Raw genomic sequence first — 26,629 nt, forward strand, 5'->3', positions numbered from 1 at the left:
GACTGTCCCTTTAAGTACATTTACTTTAAAAAGGCCAAAAACATTGTTATTATGATTCATAATTATATATTGTATAATAATAATTAGCACTATACATTTTTTCTCTTTAAAATGTCATGGCACTAACTGTTTTTTTAAAATAGCGGTAACAGAAAAAAAATCTTGCTCATTATATCCTCCTATGGAAGACTTTTCTTGTGTTCACCATGGAAAAATACAAAAAATTACCTGAAGACGAGGATTAATGTGAAAGCTTCCAGCAGTAAGGTTCATGCAAGTTATGTATTGGCAGTTATGTATTTCTTTAGCAATCATTTTCTGTCTATCATACCTAGTGACCAAAATAAAGAAAACAATCATACATATCATATAATCTGACACACTGACTGGTTTTCATTTTAATAATGCATATTACACAAATCTTCTTAAAGGATCTGACCTTAAAGTGATATGAAACACAACATTTTTATGATTCAGACAGAGCAAACAATTTTTAAAAAAAGTTTCCAATTTTCTTCTATTATCAAATGTCCTTTGTTCCCTTTGGTATTCTTTGTTGAAGAGCTACTTAAATAGGTGTCTTGAGCACCACCTGGCAGGAAATAGAGCTAAAGGAAAACAAACTGGCACTACACTGTAAATATAGGTGAGATAGGAATTATATAATTCCGGTGCTGCCCCTTAAAAATAATATATGAACAACAGGACAGGAAAGTAAGGGGTTACTATAGCACTCACTCTCACTCTAAGTGAAAACCATTCATACTTTATTAATCAAAAGTTAAAACCAGGATAAACATCCCTGATAGGTAAGTTAAACTACCCACAACCACCTATTTAACAATAATAAAAGCAAAGAGGGCCCTCCTAACACTCCTCTGTTTCCTGGCCGATAACTGGAAACATCGGCCACCGTTTCCTCCCACCAGCCCAGATATATATTAGCGTATGTTGGGGCGCAGCAAGTGCCCATGGCCGTGCCACAAGTTTGTAAATAGAATTTGTCGTCAAAGACGAAAAAATTGTGCGTTAAAACAAATTCCAACAACTTTAGTATAAACTCCTTAGCCTCCTGACTCATTATGGTATTTTTATCCAGATAGTAAGAGACCGCTCTACACCCCCATTCAGTTTTAATACTCGTGTAGAGCGACTCCACATCGCACGTTACCAATAATGAAGAATTCATATCTAGTTTTAGGTCATTTACTTTATTCAGAAGATGCATTGTGTCCCTTGTATATGATGGAAGGGACTCCACAATGTATCTGAGCCTAGCATTGCCCCGGATTGGCTGCTAACCAGTGTTTTGTAGATATATTAAGCTCCGAACATCTGAGCCTCGGCTTACTCTTTGAGACATTGAATGTGAAACACTGATAAAGGCTTTCTAATGTTTGTACAGCACGGTCTTTACTGGCTTATCCTATCACTCCAGCCACCTGATGCCGATGTTTCCAGTTATCGGCCAGGAAACAGAGGAGTGTTAGGAGGGCCCTCTTTGCTTTTATTATTGTTAAATAGGTGGTTGTGGGTAGTTTAACTTACCTATCAGGGATGCTTATCCTGGTTTTAACTTTTGATTAATAAAGTATGAATGGTTTTACTTTATAATTTCACTTAGAGTGAGAGTGAGTGCTATAGTACCCCCTTACTTTCCTGTCCTGTTGTTCATAGGAAATAGAGCTGCCATCTAGTGCTCTTGCAAATGAATAACATTCTTAAAAACTGCTTCCATATAGTGCTGCAGACACGTGCACGCTCCTGACCCTACCACCCTGTTTTTCAACAAAGGACAACGAGAGAACAAAGAAAATTGATATTAAAAGTTAAAATGTTGTTTAAAATTGCCTGCTCTATCTGAATCATGAAAGAAAAAAATGTGGGTTTCATATCCCCTTAACTGAGAATTAAATTTAAACATGTTCTATGTAAAAGTAATGAAACATGCAGACTATTCTGCTTGAAAAAAAGGCTGTTTAAATTAACAGTAAATGTATGTCACATACTTTGTTTATTAGCCAACAAGGACAATGTCTACATATTTACTGGTGGTACCTTCTTTAAAAACAAAAAAAACAAACAAAAATATAAACCTGTAATACATTTTAAAGGGACAGTAAAGTCAAAATTTAACTTTTATGATTCGGATAGAGCATGCAATTTTAAACAACTTTCCAATTTACACAAAAACAGATAAAAAAGGTGCACTAGGTAAATACTAGCGCGCTTACACAGGTGCTAGCAGTGCTAAATGGAATGAATATCCGAAAGGAGCAATAGAGAGAACAGGAACCACAAAAAGTTAGCCTGTTAAAGAAGGACAAGGCTGCACACAGTGAAAACAGCGCTTTTTTACTGTGTGCAGCCTTGTCCTTCTTTAACAGGTTAACTTTCCAATTTACTTCTGTTATCAAATTTTGCTTTGTACTCTTTGTATCTTTTATTTAAGAGTAAAACTAGGTAGACTTATTAGAGCTCAGGAGTGTGCACGTGTCTTTAGTACTCAGTATGGCAGCAGTGTTTTGCCCCATTGTATAACAAAGCTACAAATATTGTTGCAAAACACTTCTGCCACTGAGTACTAAAGACACGTGCACACTTCTGAGTTCTTATTAGACTACCTATTATTATTATTATTATTATTATCAGGTATTTGTAGAGCGACAAAAGGTTCCGCAGCGCTATGAACATAGGTGGTATCTAAAAACGATTACAGGGATCAAATGGGGAGAAATGGTCCTGCCGAGAGTTGCACTGTTGTAGTCGGCTCTTATGAAGGTGAACTACAAACAGCTGGGCTCATAGGCTTACATGCTATGGGGTTTTAGGGGATAGCAGTGGAGATAGGAAAGTTAGTGTAGGTTGTAAGCGTCCCTGAATAGTAGAGTCTTCAGGGTGGACTTGAAGCTTTTAAAACTAGGGGAGATTCTTGTGGAGCGAGGCAGAGAGTTCCATAAGATGGGAGCCAATCTGGAGAAATCTTGAAGACGGGAATGTGAGGAGGAAACAAGAGAGGAGGAGAGTAGGAGATCATGAGCAGAGCGAAGGGGAAGGGAGGGAGAGTATCTGGAGACAAGGGCTGAGATGTAGGGGGGAGCAGTGCAATTGAGGGCTTTGTGTGTCAGAGTGAGAATTTTGTGTTTAATCCTGGAGGCAAGAGGAAGCCAGTGAAAGGATTGGCAGAGAGGTGTGCGGCAGATGAAGGGCGACGTGCAAGGAAGATGAGCCTGGCAGAGGCATTGATTATGATTTGTAAAGGAGCTAGGTGGCAGCTAGGGAGACCAGAGAGGATAGAGTTGCAGTAGTCAAGACGGGAATGGATGAGACAGTGGATTAAAATCTTTGTTGTGTCTTGTGTAAGGAAATGTCTAATTTTAGCGATGTTTTTAAGGTGGAAGCGGCAGGCTTTAGCCAAGGACTGAATGTGAGGAGTGAAAGAAAGCTCTGAGTCCAGTGTGACCCCAATACATTGGGCATGTGAGGTTGGGGTAATGATGGAGTTATCAACAGTTATAGAGACAGGGGGGTGGAGATTTTGGAAGAAGGGGGAAAATAAGGAGCTCAGTTTTGGAGAGTTTTAGCTTGAGGTAGTGAGAGGACATCCAAGATGAGATATGAGAGAGACAGTTAGTGACACGGGTTAGCAAGGAAGGAGGCAGTTCTGGTGCAGAGAGGTAGATTTGGGTATCGTCGGCATACAAATGATAATGAAACCCGTGGGACTTTAATAAGGAACCTAGTGAGGACATGTAGATTGAGAAGCGAAGGAGACTGAGGACAGAGCCTTGCGGTACCCCAACAGAAAGAGGTAACGGGGCAGAGGATGCCCCAGAGAAGGCTACACTAAAGGTACGGTTAGACAGATAGGAAGAGAACCAAGAGAGAGGTGTGTCACAGATGCCGAATTGGAGGGTATGGAGCAAAAGAGGGTGGTCGACAGTATCAAAGGCTGCAGACAGATCAAGGAGGATAAGTAGAGAGAAGTGGCCTTTTGATTTTGCTGTAAGTAGGTCGTTGGTAACCTTAACAATTGCTGTCTCTGTTGAGTGAAGGGGCAAAATCCAGATTGCAGTGAGTCAAGGAGGGAGTTTAGTGTAAGGAAATGGGATAGACGTGCATATACTAGCTTTTCAAGAAGCTTTGAGGCAAGAGGTAGTAGGGAAATAGGGCAGTAGTTGGATGGGGAGGTTGGATCGAGAGAAGGTTTTTTGAGGATAGGTGTGACTAATGCATGCTTAAGAGATGTGGGAACTATACCAGTGCTGAGGGAGAGGTTGAAGATTTGTGTTAGTATAGGGGTAAGGGTAGAAGAGAGGTAAGGGAGTAGTTGTGAGGGGATGGTGTCGAGGGGACAGGTAGTGAGGTGAGAGGATAGTATAAGGGCAGAAACTTCATCCTCTGTAACAGGGGCAAAATAGCTAAATTTATGGCTATGTGGGTTTTGGATGATTGTGAGCTTTTGAGGGGGATGGAGACCGGTAGTATGTTGAGAGCTGATTTCATTTCTGATGGAGTCGATTTTGTTGTTGAAGTAGCTTGCAAAATCTTGGGCTGAGAGAAAAGTTGTGGTGGGAGGTGGGGGTGGGCAGAGAAGAGTATTGAATGTGGAGAACAGACGTTTTGGGTTTGAAGAAAGAGTAGAGATAAGAGTGGAGAAGTAATGTTGCTTACATAGATTAGGGCAGAATAGTAAGAGTTCAAGATGAACTTATAGTTTAGAAAGTCAGCAGAACTCCGAGAATTCCTCCAGTGTCGCTCAGCAGTACGGGAACATCTGCGTAGGTACCATGTCAGAGGAGTATGCCAGGACTGAGGATGAGTGTATGTTTTCCGAGTTATGGTAGATGGGGCCAGGTTATCAAGGACCGATGTAAGGGTGGAGTTATAGTGGCAGATGGATTCATCAGGACAGGAAAAGGAGGGGATGGAAGAGAGAAGAGGTTCGAGAGAGCTAGAGAGCTGTTGCTGATCTAATGAATTGATTCTTCTGTGAAGTTTAGTGTGAGGGGTAGAAGGAGGGAAAGTTGTAGGGAGGGAGGTGATGGTACAAGTGAGGAGGTGGTGGTCAGAAAGAGGAAAAGGTGAGTTTGTGAAGTTTTAAAAATCAGATAAAGGGAGTGACATCTTTGTGAGTGGGTCCTTTGTGACAGGCCGAAAGAGGAAGTAAGTTGGAGAAGTTGTTTTGTAGAGGAGGCAGTGGGATTATCAACAGGGAGGTTGAAGTCACCGAGAATGAGGGCAGGGGTATCCGAGGAAAGGAAGTAAGGTAGCCAGGTGGCAAAGTGATCTAGAAATAGAGTTGCAGAGCCAGGGGGGTGGAAAATTACTGCAACGTGTATAGAGAGGGGAGAGAATAAGCGAATCATGTGTGTTTCAAATGAAGAAAATGTGAGGGAAGAGAATGGTTGTATTTGTTGAAAGGTGCAACTAGAGGAAAGTAAAACACCAACACCACCTCCTTGTCTATTGTCAGATCTAGGAGTATGGTTGAAGTGGAGACCTCCATGTGACAGTGCAGCAGAGGAAGCAGTGTCTGAAGGAGAGAGCCAGGTTTCTGTGAGAGCCAAATATTAAGAGAGTGGGAGATAAAGAGGTCATGGATAGAAGTGAGTTTGTTGCAAACAGAGCTAGAGTTCCATAGTGCACAAGTGAAGGGGATGCTGGCTCTAGATGCAAGAGGAATAAGATTAAGGTTACCTTAGTTTTGTTTTTGAAGTCTATTGAAGAGCACACATGGGTGTGCAGGGCAAGGAAGTTGTGGGGGACCAGGATTGAAGAAGATGTCGCCAGCAGCTAGCATGGTCAAGAGGGAGAGTGACATGAGATGAGATGTGGATTTTTAGTAGTGAAACTGTTTTTGTGATGAGTTGCAAGGGGGAGAGAGAGTCTTTAGGAATGTGTGAAGTTCATGAATACAAAAGTAAGGTGAGGTGAAGAGAGATGGGCTAATGAGCAGTGCAGGTGGTGAGGGGTAAGGAGTAATTGAGTAAAGTAGTTTGTTAAACAGACAAAAGGTGGTAAAAAAGGAATATGAAGATATTTAGCATTTTTACAAAATAGTCAAACAGTGTATACAACTCAGTTTAAAGACAGCCCTTGCCTTATCCCTTGTCCACTCCTTGTCCAATTCTTGTCTAATTATTTGTACCTCACTTATAAATGTTCACTTAAGAGATGTGAACAGATGATCTACCTAGTTTTACTCTTCAATAAAAGATACCAAGAGAATAAAGCAAATTTGATAACAAAATTGGAAAGTTGTTTACTATTCCATGCTCTATCTGAATTATAAAAGTTTAATTTTGACTTTACTGTCACTTTAAATATCTGGATGTGTATATATGCCAAACAGTGAAACATACGGACCATACTGATCTATTTGCATATCTATATGATCTAATAGTTTGTTATTTTAGTACTTATCCCAACTACAGCAATTTATAATAGGAGAAGAAAAAAATAAAATATAATATTGCATGATAAGGAGCTTACCAATGACTGTAATCAAGGTGTTGCCTTATTAAAGTATGAGGCTGTGCCGTGCTGTAAGCGTCTACTTGTGGCATGTTAAGATCATCAATAAAATAAATCAATTTCTTGTTGCCTGGTGGAGCATAGTTTCTCCCAGCTTTCTTTTCTAATGGCTTTTCAAGGACACCTGTTTTATATTGAAAGTATGAAATTTACATATCGCAAACAAAAACAAACAAAATCAACAACGAAAAAGATTCTTTAGTAATTAAAATGTTTTGCACAATAATAGTTAAATTACTTGTTTTCATATTTGTCCCCAATTAGTATGAAACATTTACATTTCTGTATAAAGAAAACAAAGCCCATAATACAAACTATTACTAGTTACAATACCCTTGATAGAAATGTTTTTCCCACACATTGTAGTTATCTTAGTCTTTTTCTAGAAGTCACAAATAAATAGCACATTCTTTTTTATGAATATCTGGAAATTATTATTAAAATCTCTAGAAATATTGGTTTTCCCAAGGTCAATACCTATAGTTTGGTCATTAAGAAGACAGTTAGTCATCTAGAAGATAAATAATTATAGCTGATATTTCTGGGCCCACAAATATGTTTTAAACCAATCCATAAACTGTTTACTTTTTGTTGAGGGGGAAATTTTTTCAAAATGAAATATTTACTATATATATATATATATATATATATATATATATATATATATATATATATATATATATATATATATATATATATATATATATATATATAATATAAATATATATATATATATATATACAGTATATATATATATATATATATATATATATATATATATATATATATATATATATCATATAAATATATATATATATATATATATACAGTATATATATATATATATATATATATATATGTGTATGTTACGGGTAAAGTCAGAAATTGGGTAAACCTAGGATTACCCGGGTAATCCTAGGATTACCCAGTGGCTCTGGGTAAAAGCCCAATGTAAGATCATATTTTGGGCTTTACCCCTGTAATCCTAGGAGGCTAATGCTAGGAAAACACACCAACAGTAAATTAAACATTTTTATTTTGGATTACACAAACACATGTTTTCTACAATGTTTTTGTTACAACAACAGGAAATTAAACATTTTTATATTTCATATGTGGATTTTTCATATTTTTTGTACCATGTTTTGTTATTTCATAAGTGGATTTTTCATATGTTTTGTACCATGTTTTGTTATTTCATAAGTGGATTTTCTTTCATGTAATTAACAAGAGTCCATGAGCTAGTGACGTATGGGATATACATTCCTACCAGGAGGGGCAAAGTTTCCCAAACCTTAAAATGCCTATAAATACACCCCTCACCACACCCACAAATCAGTTTTACAAACTTTGCCTCCAAGGGAGGTGATGAAGTAAGTTTGTGCTAGATTCTACGTTGATATGCGCTCCGCAGCAAGTTGGAGCCCGGTTTTCCTCTCAGCGTGCAGTGAATGTCAGAGGGATGTGAGGAGAGTATTGCCTATTGAATGCAGTGATCTCCTTCTACGGGGTCTATTTCATAAGGTTCTCTGTTATCGGTCGTAGAGATTCATCTCTTACCTCCCTTTTCAGATCGACGATATACTCTTATATTTACCATTTCCTCTACTGATTCTCGTTTCAGTACTGGTTTGGCTTTCTACAAACATGTAGATGAGTGTCCTGGGGTAAGTAAGTCTTATTTTCTGTGACACTCTAAGCTATGGTTGGGCACTTTATTTATAAAGTTCTAAATATATGTATTCAAACATTTATTTGCCTTGACTCAGAATGTTCAACTTTCCTTATTTCCAGACAGTCAGTTTCATATTTGGGATTATGCTTTAATTATCATATTTCTTACCTCAAAAATTTGACTTTTTTCCCTGTGGGCTGTTAGGCTCGCGGGGGCTGAAAATGCTTCATTTTATTGCGTCATTCTTGGCGCGGACTTTTTTGGCGCAAAAATTCATTTCCGTTTCCGGCGTCATACGTGTCGCCGGAAGTTGCGTCATTTTTTTGACGTTATTTTGCGCCAAAAATGTCGGCGTTCCGGATGTGGCGTCATTTTTGGCGCCAAAAGCATTTAGGCGCCAAATAATGTGGGCGTCTTATTTGGCGCCAAAAAATATGGGCGTCGCTTTTTTCTCCACATTATTTCAGTCTCATTTTTCATTTGCTTCTGGTTGCTAGAAGCTTGATGTTTGGCATTTTTTTCCCATTCCTGAAACTGTCTTATAAGGAATTTGATCTATTTTGCTTTATATGTTGTTTTTTCTCTTACATATTGCAAGATGTCTCACGTTGCATCTGAGCCAGAAGATACTACAGGAAAACCTCTGCCTGCTGGATCTACCAAAGCTAAGTGTATCTGCTGTAAACTTTTGGTAGCTATTCCTCCAGCTGTTGTTTGTATTAAATGTCATGACAAACTTGTTAATGCAGATAATATTTCCTTTAGTGATGTACCATTGCCTGTTGCAGTTCCCTCAACATCTAAGGTGCAGAATGTTCCTGATAACATAAGAGATTTTGTTTCTGAATCCATAAAGAAGGCTTTGTCTGTTATTTCTCCTTCTAGTAAACGTAAAAGTCTTTTAAATCTTCTCTCTCTACAGATGAATTTTTAAATGAACACCATCATTCTGATTCTTTGGACTCTTCTGGTTCAGAGGATTCTGTATCAGAGATTGATGCTGATAAATCTTCATATTTATTTAAGATGGAATTTATTCGCTCTTTACTTAAAGAAGTACTAATTGCTTTAGAAATAGAGGATTCTAGTCCTCTTGATACTAATTCTATTCGTTTGGATAAGGTTTTTAAAGCTCCTGCGGTTATTCCAGAAGTCTTTCCTGTTCCTAATGCTATTTCTGCAGTAATTGCTAAGGAATGGGATAGATTGGGTAATTCATTTACTCCTTCTAAACGTTTTAAGCAATTATATCCTGTTCCGCCTGACAGATTAGAATTTTGGGACAAAATCCCTAAAGTTGATGGGGCTATTTCTACCCTTGCTAAACGTACTACCATTCCTACATCAGATGGTACCTCGTTTAAGGATCCTTTAGATAGAAAAATTGAATCTTTTCTAAGAAAAGCTTATCTATGTTCAGGTAATCTTCTTAGACCTGCTATATCATTGGCTGATGTTGCTGCAGCTTCAACTTTTTGGTTGGAAACTCTAGCGCAACAAGTAACAAATCGTGATTCTCATGATATTATTATTCTTCTCCAGCATGCTAATAATTTCATCTGTGATGCCATTTTTGATATTATTAGAGTTGATGTTAGATTTATGTCTCTGGCTATCTTAGCCAGAAGAGCTTTATGGCTTAAGACTTGGAATGCTGATATGGCTTCTAAATCAACGCTACTTTCCATTTCTTTCCAGGGAAACAAATTATTTGGTTCTCAGTTGGATTCTATTATTTCAACTGTTACTGGTGGGAAAGGAACTTTTTTACCACAGGATAAAAAGTCTAAAGGTAAAAACAGGGCTAACAATCGTTTTCGTTCCTTTCGTTTCAACAAAGAACAAAAGCCTGATCCTTCGTCCTCAGGAGCAGTTTCAGTTTGGAAACCATCCCCAGTCTGGAATAAATCCAAGCCTGCTAGAAAGGCAAAGCCTGCTTCTAAGTTCACATGAAGGTACGGCCCTCATTCCAGTTCAGCTGGTAGGGGGCAGGTTACGTTTTTTCAAAGAAATTTGGATCAGTTCTGTTCACAATCTTTGGATTCAGAACATTGTTTCAGAAGGGTACAGAATTGGTTTCAAGATGAGACCTCCTGCAAAGAGATTTTTTCTTTCCCATGTCCCAGTAAATCCAGTGAAAGCTCAAGCATTTCTGAATTGTGTTTCAGATCTAGAGTTGGCTGGAGTAATTATGCCAGTTCCAGTTCCGGAACAGGGGATGGGGTTTTATTCAAATCTCTTCATTATACCAAAGAAGGAGAATTCCTTCAGACCAGTTCTGGATCTAAAATTATTGAATCGTTATGTAAGGATACCAACGTTCAAGATGGTAACTGTAAGGACTATATTGCCTTTTGTTCAGCAAGGGAATTATATGTCCACAATAGATTTACAGGATGCATATCTGCATATTCCGATTCATCCAGATCATTATCAGTTCCTGAGATTCTCTTTTCTAGACAAGCATTACCAATTTGTGGCTCTACCGTTTGGCCTTGCTACAGCTCCAAGAATTTTCACAAAGATTCTCGGTGCCCTTCTGTCTGTAATCAGAGAACAGGGTATTGTGGTATTTCCTTATTTGGACGATATCTTGGTACTTGCTCCGTCTTTACATTTAGCAGAGTCTCATACGAATCGACTTGTGTTGTTTCTTCAAGATCATGGTTGGAGGATCAATTTACCAAAAAGTTCTTTGATTCCTCAAACAAGGGTAACCTTTCTGGGTTTCCAGATAGATTCAGTGTCCATGACTTTGTCTTTAACAGACAAGAGACGTCTAAAATTGATTACAGCCTGTCGAAACCTTCAGTCTCAATCATTCCCTTCGGTAGCCTTATGCATGGAAATTCTAGGTCTTATGACTGCTGCATCGGACGCGATCCCCTTTGCTCGTTTTCACATGCGACCTCTTCAGCTCTGTATGCTGAACCAATGGTGCAGGGATTACACGAAGATATATCAATTAATATCTTTAAAACCGATTGTTCGGCACTCTCTGACGTGGTGGACAGATCACCATCGTTTAATTCAGGGGGCTTCTTTTGTTCTTCCGACCTGGACTGTAATTTCAACAGATGCAAGTCTCACAGGTTGGGGAGCTGTGTGGGGATCTCTGACGGCACAAGGAGTTTGGGAATCTCAGGAGGTGAGATTACCGATCAATATCTTGGAACTCCGTGCAGTTTTCAGAGCTCTTCAGTTTTGGCCTCTTCTGAAGAGAGAATCGTTCATTTGTTTTCAGACAGACAATGTCACAACTGTGGCATACATCAATCATCAAGGAGGGACTCACAGTCCTCTGGCTATGAAAGAAGTATCTCGAATTTTGGTTTGGGCGGAATCCAGCTCCTGTCTAATCTCTGCGGTTCATATCCCAGGTGTAGACAATTGGGAAGCGGATTATCTCAGTCGCCAAACGTTGCATCCGGGCGAATGGTCTCTTCACCCAGAGGTATTTCTTCAGATTGTTCAAATGTGGGGGCTCCCAGAGATAGATCTGATGGCCTCTCATCTAAACAAGAAACTTCCCAGGTATCTGTCCAGATCCCGGGATCCTCAGGCGGAGGCAGTGGATGCATTATCACTTCCTTGGAAGTATCATCCTGCCTATATCTTTCCGCCTCTAGTTCTTCTTCCAAGAGTAATCTCCAAGATTCTGAGGGAATGCTCGTTTGTTCTGCTAATAGCTCCGGCATGGCCTCACAGGTTTTGGTATGCGGATCTTGTCCGGATGGCATCTTGCCAACCATGGACTCTTCCGTTAAGACCAGACCTTCTGTCTCAAGGTCCTTTTTTCCATCCGGATCTGAAATCCTTAAATTTAAAGGTATGGAGATTGAACGCTTGATTCTTGGTCATAGAGGTTTCTCTGACTCCGTGATTAATACTATGTTACAGGCTCGTAAATCTGTATCTCGAGAGATATATTATAGAGTCTGGAAGACTTATATTTCTTGGTGTCTTTCTCATCATTTTTCTTGGCATTTTTTTAGAATACCGAGAATTTTACAGTTTCTTCAGGATGGTTTAGATAAGGGTTTGTCCGCGAGTTCTTTGAAAGGACAAATCTCCGCTCTTTCTGTTCTTTTTCACAGAAAGATTGCTATTCTTCCTGATATTCATTGTTTTGTACAAGCTTTGGTTCGTATAAAACCTGTCATTAAGTCAATTTCTCCTCCATGGAGTTTGAATTTGGTTTTGGGAGCTCTTCAAGCTCCTCCGTTTGAACCTATGCATTCATTGGACATTAAATTACTTTCTTGGAAAGTTTTGTTCCTTTTGGCCATCTCTTCTGCTAGAAGAGTTTCTGAATTATCTGCTCTTTCGTGTGAGTCTCCTTTTCTGATTTTTCATCAGGATAAGGCGGTGTTGCGAACTTCTTTTGAATTTTTACCTAAAGTTGTGAATTCCAACAACATTAGTAGAGAAATTGTGGTTCCTTCATTATGTCCTAATCCTAAGAATTCTAAGGAGAAATCATTGCATTCTTTGGATGTTGTTAGAGCTTTGAAATATTATGTTGAAGCTACGAAATCTTTCCGTAAGACTTCTAGTCTATTTGTTATCTTTTCCGGTTCTAGGAAAGGCCAGAAAGCTTCTGCCATTTCTTTGGCATCTTGGTTGAAATCTTTAATTCATCTTGCCTATGTTGAGTCGGGTAAAATTCCGCCTCACAGAATTACAGCTCATTCTACTAGGTCAGTTTCTACTTCCTGGGCGTTTAGGAATGAAGCTTCGGTTGTCCAGATCTGCAAAGCAGCAACTTGGTCCTCTTTGCATACTTTTACTAAATTCTACCATTTTGATGTATTTTCTTCTTCTGAAGCAGTTTTTGGTAGAAAAGTTCTTCAGGCAGCGGTTTCAGTTTGAATCTTCTGCTTATGTTTTTTGTTAAACTTTATTTTGGGTGTGGATTATTTTCAGCAGGAATTGGCTGTCTTTATTTTATCCCTCCCTCTCTAGTGACTCTTGTGTGGAAAGATCCACATCTTGGGTAGTCATTATCCCATACGTCACTAGCTCATGGACTCTTGTTAATTACATGAAAGAAAACATAATTTATGTAAGAACTTACCTGATAAATTCATTTCTTTCATATTAACAAGAGTCCATGAGGCCCACCCTTTTTTGTGGTGGTTATGATTTTTTTGTATAAAGCACAATTATTCCAATTCCTTATTTTATATGCTTCGCACTTTTTTTCTTATCACCCCACTTCTTGGCTATTCGTTAAACTGATTTGTGGGTGTGGTGAGGGGTGTATTTATAGGCATTTTAAGGTTTGGGAAACTTTGCCCCTCCTGGTAGGAATGTATATCCCATACGTCACTAGCTCATGGACTCTTGTTAATATGAAAGAAATGAATTTATCAGGTAAGTTCTTACATAAATTATGTTTTTCATATGTTTTGTACCATGTTTTGTTATTTCATAAGTGGATTTTTCATATGTTTTGTACCATGTTTTGTTACAACAACAAGAAATTAAAAAATGTTACAACAATATGAAACATTTTTATTCATGAATCATTTTTATTTTTCATCTGTGGATTTTTCATATGTTTTCTACCATGTTTTTTAACAACAACAGGAAATTAAATTTTTTGTGTTATTGTGTTCTTGGACAGACTGGACTGTCTGTCGCACACACATTCTGTCCGAGAAACTTTAAAAGCACGTTGTGGGGGGTGGGACCCATAGTTAGGTTCCCAGAGGCGGTTGAGGCGCCCGAAGCTATGATTAGAACAGAACACTCTGGAGCGTATCTGCCCTAGGCCGTTAATGCATGATCTGATTGGTCCATGTCTCCGTGAGCATATCTGCCCTCAGCTGTTAATGCATGATCTTATCTGATTGGTTGTGCATCCAGTGACCTCACAGAGACATGGACCAATCAGATCACGCATTGGAGCAGATATGCTCCAGAGAGTTCTGTTCTAATCAGAGCCTCGGGCGCTGCAACCACCTCTGGGAACCTAACTATGGGTCCCACTCCCCACAATGTGCTTTTAAAGTTTCTCGGACAGAATGTGTGTGTGCAACAGACACAGGATTATCCAGATTTCTGGCTTATAACATATATAATATATATATGGTTATTTTTGGTCTGAGGACAGACGTTAGGCGTCCGAAAACGTTCACAATTAAAAAGTGATTGAAATAAGGATCCCTTGGAGTGCGCTTTTTCTTATGTTTATTTGCTGTTTTGCTGCACCCAGGGCATTGTTTTAAATCAGCTTGGAGTGCAATCTTCTTCTATTTTTATATATATATATATATATATATATATATATATATATATATATATATATATATATAAAAGTCCCATCAAAAAAGGCAATCGCTGGTCTTCATAAAAAAAAAAAACTTTTATTTTAGGTCATCACTAAAAAGACATAACGTTTCGGTGCAGTCCAGCACCTTTCTCAAATGTCATACAGAGAAAAACAGGTCTCCAAAAACCGACAATTGTAGGTTTTTGGAGACCTGTTTTTCTCTGTATGACATTTGACAAAGGTGCTGCTGGACTGCACCGAAACGTTATGGCAGCTGCATAAATTTGTAAGACTGTGCTTATCCTTACTTGGGAATATATATATATACAGGTAGCCCTCAGTTTACGCCGGGGTTAGGTTCCAGAAGGAATGGTTGTAAATCGAAACCGTTGTAAATTGGAACCCAGTTTATAATGTAAGTCAATGGGAAGTGAGGGAGATAGGTTCCAGGCCCCTCTCAAAATTGTCATAAGTAACACCTACATTATTTTTAAAGCTTTGAAATGAAGACTTTAAATGCTAAACAGCATTATAAACCTAATAAAATAATCACACAACACAGAATATATAATTAAACTAAGTTAAATGAACAAAAACTTTTGCTAAACAGCATAATAAACCTAATAAAATAATCACACAACGCAGACTTCACTTGCATTTTTCTGAAAAAAGTTCTTTCTATGTATTCCAATCTGGACTGATTTATAGACAGGAAGATCTTGTTCCTTTGAAATCTGCTTGATAGATCAGGTCTGGTCAAGCTGATTAATTTCAGCTTGCTTGGCTTTGCTGCAACACAAGCGGACAGCTCCACCTACTGGCTATTTTAATAAATGCACTGCTTCTCAATGCTTTTCAATAGCAGTCACATGACTGGAAAAAGAAAGGTTGTTATTCTGAAACGGTGTAAATTGAACCGTTGTAAAACGAGGACCACCTGTATTTAAAATAATTATAGAATTCTAATTATAGAATAAATTATTGTGTGAGGGTTTTGTAAAACATTGTAAGCAATCCTGGAGAGCCTGTAAAATTAATTTAAAGGGTCATAAAATCCAAACATGTTCTTGATTCAGATAGAACATAACATTTTAGACAACTTTCTAATGTACTTCTATATCAAATTTATATAATTTTCTTACAGCTAGATTACGAATTTTGCGTTATGAATGAAAAAGCAGCGTTATGGGTTATAACGCTGCTTTTTCACTACCGCTGCTATTACGAGTCTTGTCAAAAAAGCTGTACCGCACACTTTTTTGTCCGTAACACAAATTAACTTACGCAATTTGCGTAAAGTCTTTTTTCAATGGGACTTCCATAGCGCCGATATTACAATCTTTTTCTGGGAGGCCAAAAAGTGAGCGGTACAGCCTATACCGCAAGATTCGTAGCGCAATCTAAAGTCAGTAGTTATGAGTTTTACGCTACAAAGCTGTAGCATAAAACTCAGAACTTAAGTATTAAAAAGTACACTAACACCCATAAACTACCTATTAACCCCTAAACCGAGACATTCCCGCATTGCAAACACTAAAATAAAATTATTAACCCCTAATCTACAATTACCTAAATTAAATACAATAACCTAAATTACAAAAAAAAACACTAAATTACACAAAATAAAAAAATTATCAGATATTTAAACTAATTACACCTAATCTAATACCCCTATCAAAATAAAAAAGCCCCCCAAAATAAAAAAAACCCTAGCCTAAACTAAACTACAATAGCCCTTAAAAGGGCCTTTTGCGGGGCATTGCCCCAAATAAATCAGCTCTTTTACCTGTAAAAAAAAATACAAACAACCCCCCAACATTAAAACCCACCACCCACACAACCAATCCCCCAAATACAATCCTAACTAAAAAAAACTAATGTCTATGAGTAAGGCGCTTAATCTGCCGAAACGCGTTAGACACGCACTCCTGCTGAGAGACTTTGTTTTTACAATTTTTTTTATGACGATTGTATCCTGTTTTCAATAAAGCACAACGTTTTATTCATAACGCCTGGAGGTTTGCCGGTGTATTTCTGTTCTCTAAAAAAACCTAAGCTCACCATTGCCCTGAAAAGGGCATTTGGATGGGCATTGCCCTTAAAAGGGCATTTAGCTCTTTTTCAAGTGCCCAAACCCTAATCTAAAAATAAAACCCAACCAATAACCCCTTAAAAATCTCTAACACTAACACCCGAAGATCCACTTACAGTTTTGAAGACCGGACATCCATCATCAACGAAGCCGGGAGAAGTCTTCATCCAAGCCGGCAGAAGTGGTCCTCCAGACGGGCAGAAGTCTTCATCCAGACGGCATCTTCTATCTTCATCCATCCGGCGCAGAGCATCTGGTTGAAGACTTCTGCCGTCTGGAGGACCACTTCTGCCAGCTTGGATGAAGACTTCTCCCGGCTTCGCTAAGGACTGCTTTCCGCTTGGATGAAGACTTCTACCGGCTTTGTTGAGGATGGATGTCCGGTCTTCAAAACTGTAAGTGGAACTTCGGGGGTTAGTGTTAGGCTTTTAAAAGAATTTATTGGGTGGGTTTTATTTTTAGATTAGGGGTTTGGGCACTTAAAAAAGAGCTAAATGCCCTTTTAAGGGCAATGCCCATCCAAATGCCCTTTTCAGGGCAATGGGGAGCTTAGTTTTTTTTTGTTAGGTTTTTATTTGGGGGGTTGGTTGTGTGGGTGGTGGGTTTTACTGTTGGGGGGTTGGTTGTATTTTTTTTACAGGTAACAGAGCTGATTTCTTTGGGGCAATGCCCTGCAAAAGGCCCTTATAAGGGCTATTGGTAGTTTAGTTTAGGCTAGGTTTTTTTTTTTATTTTTGGGGGGCTTTTTTATTTTGAAAGGGCTATTAGAATAGGTGTTATTAGTTTAAATATCTGATAATTTATTTTTTATTTTGTGTCATTTAGTGATTGTTTTTTTGTAATTTAGGTAATTGTATTTCATTTATGTAATTGATTTAATTGTAGTGTAAGGTTAGGTGTTAGTATAAGACAGGTTAGATTTTATTTTACAGGTAAATTTGTATTTATTTTAGCTAGGTAGTTAGTAAATAGTTAATAACTATTTAGTAACTATTCTACCTAGTTAAAATAAATACAAAGTTGCCTGTAAAATAAAAATAAACCCTAAACTAGCTACAATATAACGATTAGTTATATTGTAGCTAGCTTAGGGTTTGTTTTACAGGTAAGTATTTAGTTTTAAATAGGAATAATTTAGGTAACAATAGTAGGTTTTATTTAGATTTTTTTTAATTATATTTAAGTTAGGGGGTGTTAGGGTTAGACTTAGGTTTAGGGGTTAATAAATTTAGTATAGTGCAGCGACGTTGGGGGCGGAAGATTAGGGGTTAATAAGTGTATGTAGGTGGTGGAAATTTTAGGGGCGGTAGTTTAGGGGTTAATAATATTTAACTAGTGTTTGCGATGCGGGAGTACAGCGTTTTTTTGGGTTAATATGTTTATTATAGTGGCGGGCGACGTTGGGGGTGGTAGATTAGGGGTTAATAAGTGTAGGTAGGTTGTGGCGACATTGGGGGCGGGAGATTAGGGGCTAATAAATATAATGTAGGTGTCGGCAATGTTGGGGGCAGCAGATTAGGGGTTAATAAGTATAATGTAGGTGTCGGCGATGTCGGGGTGGCAGATTAGGGGTTAATAAATATAATGTAGGTGTCAGCGATGTCGGGGGCGGCAGATTAGGGGTTAATAAGTGTAAGATTAGGGGTGTTTAGACTCGGGGTTCATGTTAAGGTGTTAGGTGTAAACATACATTTTGTTTCCCCATAGGAATCAATGGGGCTGCGTTACGGAGCTTTATGCAGCTTTATTGCAGGTGTTAGGCTTTTTTTCAGCCGGCTCTCCCCATTGATGTCTATGGGGAAATCATGCATGAGCACGTACAACCAGCTCACCGCAGCTTTCAGCAGTGCTGGTATTGGAGTGCGGTATGGAGCTCAATTTTGCTCTTCGCTCACTTCTTGCCTGCTAACGCTGGGTTTATGAAAACCTGTAATACCAGCGCTGTAAGGAAGTGAGTGATGACAAAAACGTGCAAGTTAGCAACGCACCCCTCATAACCCAAAACTCGTAATCTAGTTGTTAGTTTTTTTGTTATCCTTTGTTGAAAAGAAGGAAGGTAAGTTCAAGAGTTTGTACGTGTCTGCAGCTCTATATGGCAGCAGTTTTGCAACAATGTTCTACATTACCAAGCACTAGATGGCAGCACTATTTCCTGTCTTGTAATGCTCCAGACATGTGCATGCTACCTATCTAGCTATCTCTTCAACAAAGAATAATATGAGAACAAAGCAAATCTGATAATAGAAGTTGATTGGAAACATTTTAAAATTGTATTCTATATCTGAATAATTTTGGGTTTCATGTTCCTTTAAAGAGAATTGCAGGAACAAGAAGAAAATCAATAGCATGGTGAATAGTAACCAAAGTAAAGTAGTTGTGCCCAGTAGTTTAATATCCCTTTAAGTACGCTGGATGGTTACACTCATTTCGTCATTACAAGACGTAAAGATCCTCTTCTTCAGTTTCTCAAAAGTCACACACCTTTACATCCACATTAAGCCTGGTTTCTCTTTGCTTAATAAATAAAAAAAGGTTGTCCCTTCCTTAGAATCTGCATGAAAGTGTGCTTCTCAAACCAGAGGGCAGACGGAACATTTTTTAGAAGGTTTGGGGGAAAAATCTGTTCAAGATCCTTGGGTACTGAATATAATTTCCAGGTGTATCACACCCTCCTCAAGGAAGATTCCTCCTGTCTCAGGTTCCAAAAAATCATTTAAAGGCCTGAGCTTCCTTGGTCTTTATAACAGACCTAGAAGCCATGGGAGTGATTACTCCGGTCTACTTGAAGGAGCAGACTTCCTCAGTTATCAGTACCTTCACCCCAGTGAATGGTTCTTGAATCAGGAGGTATTGAACCAGATTGTGAATCGCTGAGGAAAACCAGACATAGACCTCATGGCCTCTCGCTTGAATTATTGTGTGAGATTTTGAGATCCACAAGTGACTAATACATGCACTAGTGATTCAATATGATTTACATATTTCGTCCTTTTGTTTTACTATCCAGGATAATAGCCAGGAGACAACAGGAAAATAATTCAGTGATTCTAATTGCTCTGGCATGACCTCTCAGGACTTGGTACACAAATCTGATACAATTGTCCCCCATTCAGCTTTGGTGTCTTCCTATCAGGAAGGACCTTGTCTCTGAAGGTCCCTTCTTCCATAAAGGTATCAAGTCCCTCATTTTGATGGCATGGTGATTGAACATTTGATTTTGTCTAAGAGAGGTTTTTCAGATCAAGTGATACACACTTGAGGCCAGAAAACCTGTTACAAGACATATTTATTACAAAAACAATACAGAAAATTCCCCCTAAAGCAGCACACTGTGTCTGTGCTCTTCAACTTGAGCTAGACCCAAAACACAAAGACAGCCTGTGGTTATAAAGCACTAGCCAGACATATCAGTTCCTCAAAGAAATACTAGTATGACTACCTACTCCTGTTGCACGTCTCTCCTGCAAACTGCTCAAGGGATTCTCAAATCACTATTCCAAACAAACAAGAAAGCCTGGCAGGGGACATGTGAAGTAGGGATTGCTTGACACCGGCTTTTCTTTTGTGATGAAATTTTAACGTTGGAAATAAAGTCAAGTTTTATACTTTTACCTGTCCCATGCCGCACTTTCTTGTTTGTTTGGAACGATATTCTTCACAAAGTCTGGAAAGTTTTTCCTTTCCTGGTCAAAGAATTGACGTTGGAGCTCTTTAAGAATTTCTCAAATCCTTTTTTTTTTTTGCAAGACGGCCTGGATATGGTTTATCAGTCAGTTACCTTAAAGGCCAAATCCAAGCCTTTGTTCAAGTTTTGTTCAGGATAAGAACAGTTATCAGGCCCGCTCTATTTCCGTGGAACCTTAATTTGGTTTAGGGTTCTTCAGGCTCAGTCATTTATACCTATATGTTGTCTGGACATTCAACTGTTGTCTTGAAAGTTTCTCTTTCTCTTGGCCATTTCCTTGGCCAGAAAAGTATCTGAGCTTTCTGCTCTATTTTGTGATTATCCTTACCGTATTGTTTTTAATTACAAAAAACAAACAAAGACTAGTGGAATATTATAGAAATCCAAATAATTTTATTGAAACCCATATAAATTAAAAACCATTGGCTAGATTACGAGTTGTGCGTTAGGCTTAAAAAGCAGCGTTGGCCGGTCCCAACGCTGCTTTTTTTTTTTTTTTAAATAATTTTTTATTGAGGTATTGAACAGTATCAACAAAACAAACAATGGGTTCAGGCACGGATCATAAGTAATAAGAATAATTATACATGACTCTTATAAAAAGGAGATTTGAACTAGAACATTAAAATCTCTGTGTAACAATGGTTATCACTGTATTCAAGTAGTAGTATTACTGTACATTTATAGATGAGAACCGTAATCATATAGTAAAATACATTCAATAGAGATGGCATAACCACTGAGATGAGTTGTAACACTACTTCTGAGACCATGAGCTTAAAGTGTAGCTTAGATTATAGTGAACAAGGGTGACTGAGACACATAATAATGGAACCTCGTTTTTTATATAATATAGCAAATGATCCCTACTCTGATATAGGTACTCTATAATCTTTAAACTGTATGATGTAGGGCAGTGCTTTCCAAACTGTGTGTCGGGACACACTAGTGTGTCAGCAGCAGTGTGTAGGTGTGTCCCTGCTTCAGCACACATTTTTTGTAAAAAAAAATTTTGGTTTCTGACTTTCCGCCAGCCTGCTACGCATATCACATGGTTGACACGTGATTGATACCTAGGGGGACACAGATCATCTTAACCTATTGGCGCAGCTCAGTGGGAACTGAAACTATTCCCATTGGCGGCACATTGGCTCCTGACTGCACTTGTAGTTTTCTTAATCGGCTTGTGACTGCATGTGTAGTCAGTGAGTGGGATAGCAGTGTGTTTGCAGCGCAGGCAGTAGTCAATCATACTCACTGAGCTCTGAGGGCGGCAGCTTAAATGCTGAGCAGAAGTCAGTGGGGTTTTTTTGCAACTAGCTCCCAGTAGTGCATTGCTGCTTCTGCTCTTGATATATGGATAGGAAGTGGAAGCTTAAAAATGCTTGATGATGAAATGCGAGTGTCTTTAGCTAATATTCCTCTAAATATTCAGAAACTGTGTTCATCCCATCAACCTCACACAGCCCAGTAAAATAGTAAGTAGCTATTGGTGGTAAAAAAACTTTTTTTTAATTCTTGCATACATACTGTTACTTATAAATACATTTTGTTATTATATTATTTATGTATGTGTCCGTATCTCTTAAAACAAGTTAGTTTAACCTCCTGTTTGCTAGTACAACTAAATTACTGTGTCGCGAAAAGATGTAGGTCTAAAAAGTGTGTCACCAACATGAAAAGTTTGGAAAGCTCTGATGTAGGGAGTTGGCTTTTGTCTTGGGCCAAAGTGTATAGAAGGGAAATTCAGCGGGCAAGAGCCGCTCGGTAAAAGGGGGAGGGGAGTAAAGGGGGGGGCGGAGCCTTTTAAGGTAACTGTATAGCATATCTGGGTTTCCAAAATGAATAAAAATAAATAAATTTAGATTAGATGAGGGTGGTATACATGATTTGGGGAGCCTTTTAATTAGCATCATGAGTATATATGTATACATGGGATGTCTGCTTGGGGAATGTATCTTTGAAGGTGAGGTGAAATATCAATTTCTTTGTGAGATTCATGGGATCATGGTAAAGTAGGCCTAATAGATAAGTTAGTCTAAAGGTGTTCAGGGATAGTTATTTAAACTGCAGGTGTATTGGGGGAAATGCCCCCCGCACAGCTAAGGATCAAGGTAAATATTATGCTGGGAGCAAAATAATGGTGTTAGGTAAGCTTATGGTAAGCCACAATGCTAGGCCCAGACATATAAACAAACAGGAAGCTAATTTGGGGAACCTCTAATTAGTATAGTGATTACAGGTATGTATAGATAATGTCTGTGTGGGGGAGATGCTTCTAAATTATGGGATGACTTAGTTAATTCTTTGTATTATTCATGACGTAGAGTTAGATAGAGGCTGGGGGAAACCAGGCGTACATCCTGCTAGTGTACGGTAGGAGAAGTAGTAAGATGACTGAGTATGCACCAATTAAGGGGTAGAATTAAAACAAGGCACCCACTTAGACAGATATCTCTATCACCATGTATGCTGTTAGTTATTGTATACATATCTCAGACCAAGTTCACTAAATCAACTATTATGCCGAGCCGTGTCTTCCCAGTGAACACGGCCCAGCAGCGTCTACAATAACTAAAGGGGAGATTATATATTCTTAGATGAAATGTGGGATGGGGGAGTCATCTGCTAATGTAATACAGTTTGCCTGGGATGGGAGAAGAAATCTTAATGAAGCTGGGTGGGGAAAAGACTAAAATAAGTAGGCTAGCTTAATAAAAGGGTTACTACTTGCATGTGCAATAATCTGCTGTAAAGCTTGTTATTAAAGGTACTAAGCGGGCTGTTATATCTCCTAGAATAATCCTATGAATACTCACATAACAACGTGACTTCAGTTACTCCTGAGGGACTCCTTTGTATTCTATCTTGCTCGCCTGTCAGCTATATACTAGGGAGCTGAATATAATATGTATACTGTACTATGGTATAATGTACTATTAAACCTACTAAAGCGGTTATAACAGTTATCTCCTGTCATTTCAAAGTTACTATATATATATATAATCATACCATAAATAAGGAGTTCAACAGACATTAGGCTTGAAACAGCACTATTTCTAGAAGTACATATATAACCTAGTAAGGGATATACTGCGTGCTAGCATAAACAGTGATAAAAGTAATTGCAGTATTATACGAGCAAAAATAACTGAAGTGGAGTAAGCTAGTATTTCAATCCCATGAATACTCACATAACAACGTGACTTCAGTTACTTCTGAGGGACTCCTTTGTATTCTATCTTGCTCGCCTGTCAGCAATATACTAGGGAGCTGAATATAACAATGTATACTGTACTTATTGTACTATGTACTATTAAACCTACTATAGCGGTTATAACAATTATCTCCTGTCATCTCAAAGTTACCATATATATGTAAGCATACCATAAATAAGGAGTTCAACAGACATTAGACATTAAACAGCACTATTTCTAGAAGTACATATATAACCTAGTAAGGGATATACTGTGTGCTAGCATAAACAGTGATAAAAGTAATTGCAGTATTATATGAGCAAAAATAACTGAAGTGGAGTAAGCTAGTATTTCAAAGGCTTGTGAGGGATAAAATACAATGACAGACATTATGAATGATGTAGGGCTAAAAAAGAAATATTAAGCTATATGTACCCAAATATGCATAAGAGGAGTTAAGAAAGTTAAGTTGTCATTAACACTGATAAGGCTGCTAACAATCAAGACATTAAGTTGGATCTAATAGTAGGCTAGAAAATAACTTTTAAAATGAGACATACATGTATGGACATTAGTACCAAAAGTAGTGTAGAGCAAAATCTTATATCGCAGAAGTGATCTGTGTCTTGAGATGTTTCTCTTGCTTGCCCTTTTGGGAAGGAATAGGAGTTAAGGAGATGTGGGCTCCTGAAATTGCTCAACGGTAATGTTAGTATAGAGTAGCCCCTGATATCTGATTATTTATGTGTGACAGAATGAAAAGCCCAGAAAAACTGTCATCTAGTAAAATACATTACTTCCGATTGAGCTCTCCCCATCAATATCAGGGCAATCCAGGAACTACTAGTAATAGTCAACCTATACTAAACAAGAAAGAAAATAACATTACAGGGTCTGCCCGATCAGAACATAGCTCCTAATAAAGTAGAGAACACTGGTTCTCATCTAATATTTATATGATGCATATATCTAATCTAGGTATAAACAGTGCAAAGCTTTTAAACAAGAATAAAAGGCTCTGTTATCTAACAAATTAAAACAAGAGTATTAAACTGTGTTGGGCATATTACTACATAAGAACAATTTTAGTAATAACAGAACTAAGGAGAAATAAGGATCTATTATCAGACAATGCAGCCATCATTCATGCCCTAGGTATAGAGTCAGTGTCCCAGAGATAGAGATCCATAAAGTAATATGTTATCTAGAAGATATTACCCCTGAAGTGCAACACATTATGTCAAATTGATACCTTGCCAGTGTCAAACATTATATAGGAATAGCAAGATAAAGCTATGAGAGATTCATCCTATTCCTCTTCTGACACAGTTCATGAAAAGAGCGTTGGCGAGAAGAAGAAGCACTAGGTGTTGTTGTGGGTAAAGTGTCAGTTTTCCCCGGACTCCATTATAGTGGAGTATCGGCTGAGAGCTTTGGTATAAATTTTCTGAGCTATTTTTGCGTTTACCTCTCCCCCATTCAGTTAGTAGGTTTCTGCTGGTATCTGCGAGTGGTGCATGAGAGCCGCAAGTTTCTGGGTTCCGTTGCTCCATCTGACATCCCGTGAGTGAATCTGGACAGTGTCCAGTCGGCAGGCTTCCTGTGATTACTGAGTCTATCCGTCGCGAGGTGACTTCAGACTCCTGTGTGTCCTTCAAAGCAGGTGTAATAGGAGAGTCATGGCTCGCAACGGATGACCCACAGTAGCAGCCATCTAGTGGATCGGGTAGGGTGCCATAGCTACTAGCATGGAGGGCTGTGAAGAGATCCGCACGAGAGGCGGATGTCATTGTAGTATGAAGCGTGTCAATTAGGTCCACTCGGTAGTTGTCGAGTCGGGCACATAGCGCTCTCAAGAGAGATATCTCCATCTTCATTAGTTGAAGGTGCATCTAGCATGAGGGTGCATCCAGTTTTAAGGGACCTTCAGCTGCGTGGTCTTTGGCCTCTTGTCTCACGAGCTTATACAAAGTATAGGTGAGACCAAATTGGTGCTGACTGTCAGTAATTTATAACCCTGGGTATAGTGGGCTTATCGGAGGCATATATAGGTGGCGGGTGCGTGATCCAGCTATCGGATTCCCATATGAGTGTTTTGAGGCTAACTCAGGACAGGGTGTTGTTCCATGTAGGCCTCAGTCACGAATGTCTGTATGTAGCTGCAGTTTCATGTAATCTGCCTTCTGGCGCAGTGTGGAGCTTTGTATTTTGTCCTGCCGATACCCTGAACACCTAGGGAGCATCCCAATACATTTTCTAACTGTAAATTTTGGTGATAACAGAAGTTTTAAAACTTTAAATGCTCTCTTATATCGGAGCTCCTAATTTTAGCTGCCATCTTGGATGTGGCCGGCTCCGCCCCCCCAACGCTGCTTTTTAATGCCCGCTGGTATTACGAGTCTTGAAGGTACAGGTGTACCGCTCCCTTTTTTGTCCAGACTTGGAAATACCGCAAATCCACATACGTAAATTGCATATCCTTTTTTCAATGGGACTTGCATAGTGCCGGTATTACGAGTCTGACAAAAAGTGAGCGGTAGACCCTCTCCTGTCAAGCCTGGTACCGCATTTTAAAGTCAGTAGTTAAGAGTTTTATACTACAATGCCGTAGCATAAAACTCTTAACTAAAGTGTTAAAAGTACACTAACACCCATAAACTACCTATTAACTCCTAAACCGAGGCCCCCCCACATTGCAAACACTATAATAAAAATTTTAACCCCTAATATGCCGAACCTGACATCGCCGCCACTATATTAAATATATTAACCCCTAAACCGCCGCACTCCTGCCTCGCAAACATTAGTTAAATATTATTAACCCCTAATCTGCCATCCCTAACATCGACGCCACCTACCTACATTTATTAACCCCTAATATGCTGCCACCAACATCGCCGCCACTATATTAAAGTTATTAACCCCTAAACCTAAGTCTAATCCTAACCCTAACACCCCCTAACTTAAATTTAATTAAAATAAATATAAATAAAAATTACTATAATTAACTAAATTATTCCTATTTAAAACTAAATACCTATAAAATAAACCCTAAGCTAGCTACAATATAACTAATACATGTATCTAGCTTAGGGTTTATTTTTATTTTACAGGCAAGTTTGTATTTATTTTAACTAGGTAGAATAGTTATTAAATAGTTATTAAC

At 38.4% G+C, this 26,629-nt stretch overlaps 1 protein-coding gene across 1 annotated transcript in view; it reads right to left on the reverse strand.

Annotated features, from left to right (window-relative positions):
- The window catches only part of LOC128658546 (dynein axonemal heavy chain 11-like), a 1,692,686-nt gene that overhangs the window by 507,333 nt on the left and 1,158,724 nt on the right, over positions 1-26,629 (reverse strand). Inside the window, 2 exon segments of the mRNA XM_053712841.1 lie at positions 229-331; positions 6,496-6,661. Coding sequence (XP_053568816.1) covers positions 229-331; positions 6,496-6,661 — 269 coding nt within the window.

The sequence above is a fragment of the Bombina bombina genome, chromosome 1 (assembly GCF_027579735.1).
Source record: "Bombina bombina isolate aBomBom1 chromosome 1, aBomBom1.pri, whole genome shotgun sequence".
Taxonomy (NCBI): Eukaryota; Metazoa; Chordata; class Amphibia; order Anura; family Bombinatoridae; genus Bombina; species Bombina bombina.